Genomic DNA, 10,302 nt, shown 5'->3' on the forward strand with positions numbered 1-10,302 from the left:
CTGCTTGCGGGACTCTTCGGTTTGGTCACCCTCGGGCAGGGGCCGGGCCGGGCCATGCCGGGGCGGGGCGGCAAAAGCTATGACGGCTCAGCACGGCACGGCCCGGCTCGGCCCGCCCCTCTCTCATCCCTGCGCTGCCGCCTCATGGAGCTGCACGGCCCCAGCAGCGTCCTCTTCGGTGAGTGATACCGAGGGCCGCGGGGAGGAAAATGGGGACACGGGGAGGGGGTGGAAGAAGGACTTGGAGGGGGGAAACGGGACGAGACGTGAAGGGTCATAGATGGGGGGGGGGTGTATTAATAGACCAGGTACAGGAGACACTCGGGGCGGGAGGGAGGGACGGTGTGGGAGATGGCGGGGCAAGAAACATGGGATGGTGAGAGATGGGGGGTGGGAGAGACATGTGGGGCAATTAATGGGGTCAGGAGAGAGACTGAGGAAGGGAGAAACGGGAGTAACGAGAGCGGCATGGAGACTGGGAAAGACACGTGGGTGGGAATGGGGAGAGGGGGAAACACGCTGGGGGGGGGGTAAGGGGGGTAATAGGGACCTGGAGGGGCAAGAAAGAGACACGGGGGATAAGGAACACGTGGTTCTGGAAAGACACGTAGAGCGCATTGCTGAGCCTTGGAGGGTAAGATCTGTGCCGGGATAAGTGGGGGGACGGACACGGCAGGACACTCTGAGACACGTGGACACGTGTGTAGGGCCGGGCATGGAGTGAGGGCCGCCAGCGAGCGCCTGTAGCTTGGTGAGCTGGGCCCGGGGCAGCGGGACACGTGTCCCGGGCCTGGGACGGAGCGGACACGTGGTGGGGGTCCTGGGCCGGTTTGAGGGGAGCCGCTGGCCGTCTGGGGGGACTCATGGGTGTAGGAGGCTACGAGCAGTGGGGGGGGGGGGAGAAGCCCCGGCTCTAGACGGTCTCTCCCGTTCCTCCGCTAAGCCCCTGCGCTCCCATGTCTGTGCTCCACGGGCATGGAGCCGCGTCCCCTGCCACCGGGGGCGGGTTTCGGCCGGGCCGGGCCACCCCGCACACGAGGCCCTGCGCTGCTCACAGGCGGCAGTGCGAGCGGCTGCTCTCAGCCCAAAGCGTGCTCGGGAATGTGGAGCAGCACCCCCAAACCCCCCTTCTGAGTCTGGTCTTTGATGATCTTGCAAACACAATAGCAGGAATGGGAAGAGGTCCCGCCGGGGGCTAATTCCTTTCCCTCTCCCCCCCCCCCCCCCCCCCCCGCCGTTTCAAATGCCGGCTCTGGTATGTAGGGCTCAGCTCTGATTTTCCTGATCTGCTTCACGTCGGTGAATCATCCTGCAACAAGCAAACACACCCAGGGCACTCTGCCATCCATTCCTTCCACATGGTCGGCTGAGTCCTGATCCTAAGAACCAAGGACAAAATTTTGCATCTCCCTTGGTTTTGTAGCTGTTTGGAGAAGTATGTAATGAAATCCCTGCCAAAGCTTGTCTTGCGGGGCTCCAGCTCCCTGCAGCCTGGCCCAGCACCCTCCTCTTGGGTTGTTCCTCATCACGTCTAATGCTCTGTGTTTTTGCCCCCAGACCAAATGATCTGCTGAAGGTGGGGGAGTTGAGCCTCCTTTCTGGCTGCTCCCATCATCCAGAGCCATGTGCTCTGGTTTCTCTGCTCTGTGGAGATGAGCCTTGCCCTGCCTATGCTCAGTGGCCTTGGGTGCTGTTCATGGCACCGCATTGTGGGGACATCAGGTTTTGTCCCTGTGTGGTGCTGAGCCAGGCACATAGTTCTTGGGAACATTTTAATCCTGAAGACTGGAGGCTGCTCGTGAGGATGAGAGATCAAGTGGTTTAGGGATGCCTTGTGCATGCCCAGCTGAGGCTCCCCCTGGAAACTCTTTGCTGTGGTGCCTGGGGCTGTGTGGTGGCTGCTGCAGCTTTTCATATCTTCTCTTTCTAGGCTGTGAGCTGACTGCCAGTACCAAATCCTACACATTTCAGGTGGACAATGAAGATGACTCTGAGCACATTTTGGCCCTGTCTGTGGTAAGAGAAATGAGAATTAATTATGCTTGTTTTCTCCCATAGTGACCCACAGCCTCACATCCCCTGCCCAGGCTCATTCCCCCACCCCCGGCTGGGCTGGACCAAGGGACTCCCTTTTCTGAGGTCCTAACACTGGCTGTACTGAGGGCAGGTCATGGGGCTGTGGTGTTTTTCTGTTGTATGGAGGTGCTTGAGTAAAGCCAGTGGTGGCAGGAGGCTGCTCAGCAGAGGAATACTGTAGCTGTGGTGTGAAGGAGTGTTTTTTGCTTGTCTTTAACCTTGCTGGAGCCTCTCACTAGAATATGCCCTCCCCACCAGCTTGTTGCTCTCCAAGCCCAGGTGGATTGAGGAGCTTCATCCCTGGCTGTCTCTGGGGGATGTTTTCCATCCTGAGAGATGCTATTGTGGATGAGATTGGCAGAAAATGCAGCTCAGGCACCATCACTTGAGGTGGTTACAGTGTCCCAGCTGGAAAAGCCACAGCCACTCTGGAGGTGGTCAGGGGGCATTGCTTGGCGAGCTCTGTGCTCTCCCCGTTCTGTGGAGCAGTTCCCTCACACCATGGCAGCTGGGCTGGTAGCATTGCTGAGGGTTGCTTGTCCCATGGAGAGCCCTTCGGGGAGCAGTAGTTGATGATCTCCATTTCTACCCAGGTCTGTCTCACAGATGGTGCCAAGGATGAGTGCAACGTGGTGGAGGTCGTTGGGCGAAACCACGAGAACCAGGAGATTGCTGTGCCAGTGGCAAATCTGAAATTGTCATGCCAGCCCTTGGTAAGAGCTTGTTTGAAAGACTCAGGTGGGAATGGCTGTAAGGAACTGGATATTTCTGAATGTTTGTGGACCTCTGCCCAGGATCCTGACCATGAGGTGGTCTGCAGCTCACCAGGAAATGCCCTGGGTCCCATGAGAGAGGTGCCATGCTGGGGACTGCAGGATATTCTCCTTTTTAGCCTCTGCCCTTCACTCAGCTCCATCTCTGTCTCTTTGCAGCTCAGTCTGGACAACTTCGAGCTGCAGCCTCCAGTGACCTTCCGCCTGGCAGCAGGCTCTGGCCCAGTGCACCTCGCTGGCTGGCACAAGATAGGTGAGGACTCCAGTGGGGGAAAGGCTTTGGGGAAGCTGAGGGGTAATGAAGGGCTTCCACCAGCATGAACACTGCCCGGATGTGCTCGATGCTTCCTTTGGGCTGGTTCCCCATACTGTATGGACTGTCTCCATACAGGAATCCCTTCCCTGCCATAAAGTCTTGCATGGGAAAAGGGGTCTGGGTGACCAACACTGTCCCCTTTTTCAATGACTGTCTCTCACTGTTCTTGTCTGAGACCACTCTCCAGCTGCGATACAGCTTCTCACCACAAGCTGCTGTTAGGTCTGCTCTGGTGCTCTTTGGACTATTCTGCTCTTGGAGTGTTTCTGGGGTCAGCTGTTTTTGGGAAGACATACATTGGTGTGTAACAGTTACCTGTGTGTTCCAGTGCACAGGGAAGATGCTTCCTTTGAGGAAGATGATGACTTGTCTGACGACGAGGAGAATGACTTGTCTGATGAGGAGGAGCTTCCTCCTATCAAGCCAGCCAAGAAGTAGAGGAGGAAACAGTCATTTAAGACAAGGTGAGGGGCCAGGCAGCTTCAGAGGAAGCGTCTGAGTACCTGGTGTGGCAAGCATGGGTAGAAACCTAGCCTGCTGCAGGAGGCTGCTGGTCTCAGTCTGGTTCTTCCCCTAGGTACTCACAGGGACTTCTCTCCCCGGATGATGTTTACCTCGGACACCTCTTGCCAGGACCTCAATGTTTGCTGCTTTATTTTTATTTTGATTTTTTTTTTGTGTTGTAACTTTTTGGGAAGCAGGGACTGCTCCCAGTACTGGGGTGTCTCCCACAGCCCTGGGAGGTTGATCCCAAAACTGGAAAGATGCTGCTGGTATATCCTTTCTCTGCCATCCCTGCCCTGGGAGTCAGGGATGCAGGAGGTGATCCTTACCCTGTGCCTTTTTGCTGTCCTGGACCTCTGCTCTGTGCACCCCCTCTCACTGGCTTTGGAATACCTATCTTGGCCCTTTCCCCTTACAGCCAGTGGTGGAACAGGCACCTTTACTGATTCTGTTGTGTTTGCTTTTCTTCACTCACAGTTTGATGGGATTTATGCAGTTGAAAATGTGAAACTTGGGGCCCAGGCTGTGTCCTTAATTGCAGTTATGATGGAGTGGGAGCTCACAGCCTATGTGAGGTTTGGTGGGAGCTTTGGGATCACCCTGCTTTGTAAAGAACTGTTTTTACACTCTCAATTAAAGGTCTTATATATCAAGTCTGGAGCAGGGTCACTGCTGGTTGGCAGGTTCCTTCCATCTGCACTTCAGTGGGAGATGCTCTTCTGTGTCCAGTCCCTGACCCTTGCTTCCCTTGGCAATGCTGCAGAGCTCCCATGAGAGATGTGGGGGCTCCTCTGTCCTGCAGGAGCTCTGCATCCTTGTGCTTCATGAGCCCAGCTCAGTGCAGCATCCAGGCTACCAAGGCAAGAGGCAGAGCTGCTGCTAGCTGTATGGGGCAGGGACCAGCTCCACATGTGCTCCCAGAGGTGACCAGCTTAGCAACACCCCCTTGGTTTGGGACACATATGCCCTTGTACTGGGCACTGTCACGGTAAAGTCCTCATTGTGTTGCTCTCAGCCGAGCAGTGTCCTGTGGACGGGTGACATTAGTGCCTGCAGGGCATGGGGCAGGTCTGAGCTCAGGCCTTTGCTGGGAGTTGTGTCCCCCATGTCTGGGTATCTGGAGAGGGGTTCATCCTTTCTGTGTGTCCATCAGGTGGGACCTCTCATCCCTGGGGGCTGGTCCTCTCCTTAAATATGTCACTGGCATTTTCCATGCATCTCATCTTCCATCCTTATAACATGTGAACCTTTTTACACTGAGGGTGGCAAAACACTGGCACAGGTTGCCATCCCTGGAAACATTCAAGGCCAGCCTGGATGTGCTTCTGGGCAGCCTGATGTCGTTGAAGATGTCCCTGCTTGTTGCATGGGGGTTGGACTAGATGACCTTTGAAGGGCTCTTCCAAGCCAAGCTATTTTATGATTCTGTGACTCTATGATCCCTGGCCCACAGGTTGATGCCTGTCTCAATCCTTATTTGTGACACTGGCTATTGTCCCCAAAAAGCGCCATGTACCATGTTCTGCCTTGCTGGCTGTTTCGGGACAGTGAGTGTCTCACCTGCATGGACTCCAGAGGAAATCCTTCAGGGTGGATCCTCAGCTCAGGCTTCGTCCCACAGTGTGAGCTGGGCCGGTTCTCTCCTCTGGGACTTACGTAGCACCTCTCCACCTCCCCACTATTCCCTTATGGACCCAAGCAGCCCTTGGCCAGCACGGAGGGAAGTTTTGATGCCCCTTGCCGCAGAGGGCTGCTGTCACCCCCCGAGGCGTGGGGCGCCGCTAGGTGGCAGGCGGGCAGCGCGGCGGCGATCCCAGCCTCTCCGTACCTGGCTGCCGGCCCTGGGGTGCAAAGGACACCGGTCCCGGGATGGAGCGGAGTGCCTCAGTCTGGCCCTGCGGGAAGGATGGGTGCTGGCTGGGAGCGGTCACATCCCAGGGAATCACATTCCCAGGGAATGCTTCTTCTGGGACAATAGGGTGCCTGGGGATAGTGCCCTGTGCACTGTCCGATTCCCAGGCAAATTTCACTGCTCTAGGAAAGTTTAAGGGAAGCAGGGCAATTTAGCAGCCTTGCGGAGAGAAGAGATGTAGGAGTGTTCTCCCGAGGCCTGGATGTGTGTTTGAGAGGTGCCACCAGTGCCCTGTGCTGGTGGTGCAGGAGGGGGAGTTCAGGGTAGTTTCCCTGCCCATGGCAGGGGGGTTGGTGCTAACTGATCTTAATGTCCTTTCCAGCCCTAACCGTTCTGTGATTCTATGATGGTAGTGAACAGAGCTGTGGCTTTGTCAGTGCTAGGATGGTGCCCAACTCCTGTGAGGACTGGCACACATACAACCCAGCAGATCTCCCTCGCTGTGTGCACAGAAAGGGATCAGGACTAATGTATCTGCTGGGCCTGGGTTCTGCTTGCTCTCAGTGGAGGAGCAGCTTGGCTCAGGGGAGATAAGAGCCGGCAGATCATGTTTAACAAGGTGCTCCTGGAAGGGAGGGCTGGGGAGCGGTTGGCTCAGAGACCTGTGGGGAGGGAGTGGGCACAGCTTCGCCTGGCAATGGGGTATGGCTGCTTCGTACAGGGTGAGAGAGGCAGTACTGGGTAATGGGAAGGAGCACTTGACCTCTTAAAGAGTAGGAGATGGTTTGAGGTGCTGGTTTCCTTAGGGGCATCTAGGTAGCTGGGACAACATGCTGTGACAGGACAGACAGACCTGCCAGTCGGCAAAGGTGGCACCATAGGTGACATGGTGCTGGTGGCAGGAGGCATCAAGAAACCAATCTTGTCCACCCCACTGCAGGATCAGCCCAGCCTAAGGCCTTGACATGAGTGCTGCTTGGTCCCCAGCACTGCCACAGGGTGGTGGCAGGGAAGAGGGAACACCCTAGTCCCAGAGCAGGCAATGGCAGGGGCTGGGGGTGTTGGTACTGCCAGGTCCCTTTTGAAGTGACGTGAGGGGATTTGCACCCCTCCTCAGCAATGTCACAGCCTTGATGTGCTCAGGCTGGGGAGAGGGAGAGAAGTGCTGAGATGGCAGGAGGCTGGGAGGGGGATGCACTCACACACAGCGCTTAATGGGGAAGGATGGGATTACAGGGGTCACGCTAGGTGAGCAGCTTCCTTCGTGGAGCTGATGGTATCAAAGCAGGTGCCCCCGGCTGCAAATACCTTGGGCAAACAAACAGGGCTGTCTAAGAGCAGGTGAGCTCGAACATGGCCAGGCTGGGGGGTGCTCAGGGATGGTGGGGGGCAGGAGGCTCTCTGTGCATGGGGAGTGAAGCGTGGGGCTCCTGATATGAGGGCTGCCTTATTTTGCATAGGGTGGGGGGGAAGAGCTGTGTGTCTACATACATGTGTGGGCTCCCCATGCTGGAGATGCATATAAGGGTGCAGAGCCCCTCGCTCTCCCACGGGGTGGTGGAAATACTGGTACCCAGGCAGCCAAATGATGCACCAACCCAGGTGATGGGTTTGGGGTTGCACTGGGAGGTGGTTGGCTCTGAGCATCCCTCCTTTCTGCTGTCTTTCAGTGCTCTGCATGCTGACATTACTGGGCATGGATCCCCTCCTGCTCCAGCAGCAATGGGAACCCTGACCGGGCCATGCAGCAAAGAAACGTGGCTGTAGCATGGTTCAGTGTGGAGGTCACCATGCATAAACACCACAACCATGCATCCACACTGCTGCACTCTCCATAACCCTCCCAAACCAGTCTGCTGCACCCCGTGAGAGGCTTGGGCTGCTTGCTGCAGGCTCTGGTGCAGGTACAAGCCCCACTGCACCAGGGTTTGGCTCCCGAAGGATGCTCTGGTTTCAGAGGTCAGGTTTGTGTTGCTTGTTCAGGAATGGTGGAGCAGGATGTGGAGCTGCTCTGTTGAGTGTGGCCAGGGAGCTGTTTTCCTTGTGATGCCCCAGCCATCCTGCCCCGATGGTTTTCTCTCTGGGTTTCAAATCTCCAAGGCTGGGAACACAGCCCCAGGGCAGCTGAGAGAACTGTAACTGTGCTGTAGGTGGGGCTGGTCCCCTGCTCCATGAGCTCCGTGTTGCCGCTTCCCACACTGAACTGGGGTGACACTGTCCCTGCCCGGCCTGCGGGGGAGCAGTGGGACACCCCTGGAGATGCATCCCCATTGTCACAGGGTACAGGGGCTCTGTGAGATGGGGCAGAAATCTGTGGGGTGCTTGGCACCTCGATGGCAGCATAAACCAGGACACAGTGTGATGTGTGTCCTGTTCTCTGTGGTGTTAGCTGATTCTGCCATCCCTGTCCCGTCCTGCCAGGCAGTGGGCACAGGTATCTCTGCTAGTGCCTCATCCCACCTTAAAGGTTAGGGCAGAGCTGAGCATTGCAGCCAAAAAAGGAAGCAGCAGTATCTGGAGGGGCCAGGCTGCTGATAATTCCCGTCCTTTTCCCATCAAGATGCCTTGCAGAGGGGAACGCTTCTGGAACACTGTGTGGGAGCAGCCCTGTCTGATGGAGCAGTTGAAACTTGGATCCTGGCTCAATTCCTGTTTGCTGATGCTTATTCATGTGCTGGGCCTACCCCAGGGTGCCTTGGTGTTCATCCCACCGACCGCTCTGCAGGAGGAGAAGAGGCAGCTCTTGGCTCCACAGTGGGTGCCAGTGGCTGATTTACCATGGCTGCTCCCAGCTGCACATCCCAACCCTGGAGGCTGGCTATGGCCAGGCTGTGGTAGCTGCTCAGTGTGTCTGCTTGCAGTGGACACACGTGTCCCCAGCTTCACAGTGCTTCCCACAATACAAGGTGTGGGGTGCGTGTCTCCATGAAGGTGCCGCTGCAGCAGCTGTGGCTTTATGGTCTGCAGTGGATGCACAGCAGAGGGGGTTGCAGGAGCACGGGGTGACACTGGAGCAGGGGTTGTGCCATGGTTTGAGCTCACAGACACGTAAAGCATGTGCTAGAAGTGAACATGGTTGGGATGTGATAGAGAGCCCCGTGCAAGGTGGGCAGGGTGAGGTTCCACTGCAGCCATCCTGCTCCGTCCCTCCCACATCCCCAGTGCAGCCCCACATCAGGATGGTGTCAGCAGCTCTGCTCCACAGCCGCAGCAGAGATGCATGGAGGTCCTGGCCTCTGAGACCTCCAAGGTGCAAATGGAACTGCTCTGGGCTGGGCTGTCCCTCACACTGGCAGAGTGGTCTCTGCTGGCCTCACATCCCTGCCAGGGCTGGTGCAGCTGGAGGGCAGGGTCTGGCCAGAGGGGCACACTGCTGCAGGGAGCGTAGGGACCTTGTGGTCCTCTGTTCCCAGTGCCACCGGTGGCAGAGCCTTAGGCTGGATGGGCAGGATGTGGCCTCTGTGGTGTCCTTACTGGTGATGGCTCTGCACAGGGGCAGTGGGACAACCCATACTCCCTCCATTCCTCCTGCTGTCCTGACAGGCTCTTTGGGGGATGGAAACCCCCAAGCTGCAGTGCAGGTTTTTGGGGCTGGATATGGATGGTTGTTGCTGGCGAGCAGAGGATGAGGGGAGCACAGGAAACAGAGATCTTGTCTGCAGCAGGTCTATCCTGCTAGACTTAGTGATCAGTTCATGGGGAAGGCAGCATGGTCTAGTGATGGAGCTGGGCCCCCAGGAAATGAGATTTTGGCTACTGAGGAAAAAGTGGGAGCAGAATCTTTGGAGGGCTCTTAAGCCCCATTTGAATCCCCTGGGTGGTTCCTCCTGTGCCTAGGCTGGCTCCCTGCAGGCCTGACCCATCCTTGTACACCCTGGAGCAGGTGTTTACACCACAGTGGGAGCTTGTGCATCTTGTGCATGCCATGACTATGATCCAGGATGATGTGAAAGTCCCCTACTATAGCTTGTGCCTGGGAGAAACAAGTTACAGGCTGTCTTGTGGCTGTGGTTATGCCTGGGACCACGTGTTCCACACCTTCCCAAAACAGAGGTGTGCAGGGTGGCACAGAGATCAGACATGGCCCTGGGCATGGGAGCTGGAGAAGGGCATGGCCCCTGTGGCAGCCCAGCAAGGGGTGGGAGCTATAGGGCTGACTGGAGCAGGAGGGCTGGGCTTGGACAAGGGATACAGGGGGGTCCATAGGAATAGCCACAGAGGTGAGTGGCTGCAGTCAAGCTGGGGGAGCAGCAGGTGTCATGGGGAGCATGTCTACCTCACCACTTCTATGTAGGTCATTCCTGCTGGCCCTGCCACCTCCCCCTGTCCCCCCAGAGCCATGTGGGGTGTCGCGGGGGCTGGCTCCCCAGGGCCAGGGTCAGGATGAGCTGCAGCTCTGCAGGGCTGGGATGTCAAAGGGGCCATAACCCTGGTGTTTTGCAAACTCTTGGGGTCAGCAGTTCAGCTGCCACTGACACAGGGGCCCGCAGACACACATGGGCATTTTGGGTGGATGCTGTAAGCAAACAAACGAAGGTAGAGTTACAGCTGATGGACAGACCCCCCCAGCCACTGCTGTTGGTTTTAGGCTTAACCCCCCTCCCATTCCGCACACGGGGAACAGGAGTCCTCTCCTAAGAGAACCCGAACCAAAGCCGCATTGCCTGGCCCAGCTGAGGGAGCCGAGGTTGGAGCTGGGCCTCAAAGGGCCAGCATTTTGCATCTCTGCCTCAGATCTGCATGGCCCTGAAGAAGCCTCTGAGCCTGTCCCACAGAAAGGA

At 57.0% G+C, this 10,302-nt stretch overlaps 1 protein-coding gene across 1 annotated transcript; it reads left to right on the forward strand.

The window, feature by feature from the left end:
- The first annotated feature begins 61 nt into the window (after positions 1 to 61).
- On the forward strand, positions 62 to 4,322 carry NPM3 (nucleophosmin/nucleoplasmin 3). The gene is made up of 6 exons (XM_005154636.4): positions 62 to 178; positions 1,931 to 2,016; positions 2,670 to 2,789; positions 3,009 to 3,102; positions 3,494 to 3,629; positions 3,743 to 4,322. Exons 1-5 carry the CDS (start codon positions 145 to 147, stop codon positions 3,601 to 3,603), a joined length of 444 nt encoding a protein of 147 aa, XP_005154693.3. The 5' UTR covers positions 62 to 144; the 3' UTR covers positions 3,604 to 3,629; positions 3,743 to 4,322.
- The last annotated feature ends 5,980 nt before the right edge of the window (positions 4,323 to 10,302 follow it).

Source organism: Melopsittacus undulatus, chromosome 4 (genome assembly GCF_012275295.1).
Source record: "Melopsittacus undulatus isolate bMelUnd1 chromosome 4, bMelUnd1.mat.Z, whole genome shotgun sequence".
Classification (NCBI taxonomy): Eukaryota; Metazoa; Chordata; class Aves; order Psittaciformes; family Psittaculidae; genus Melopsittacus; species Melopsittacus undulatus.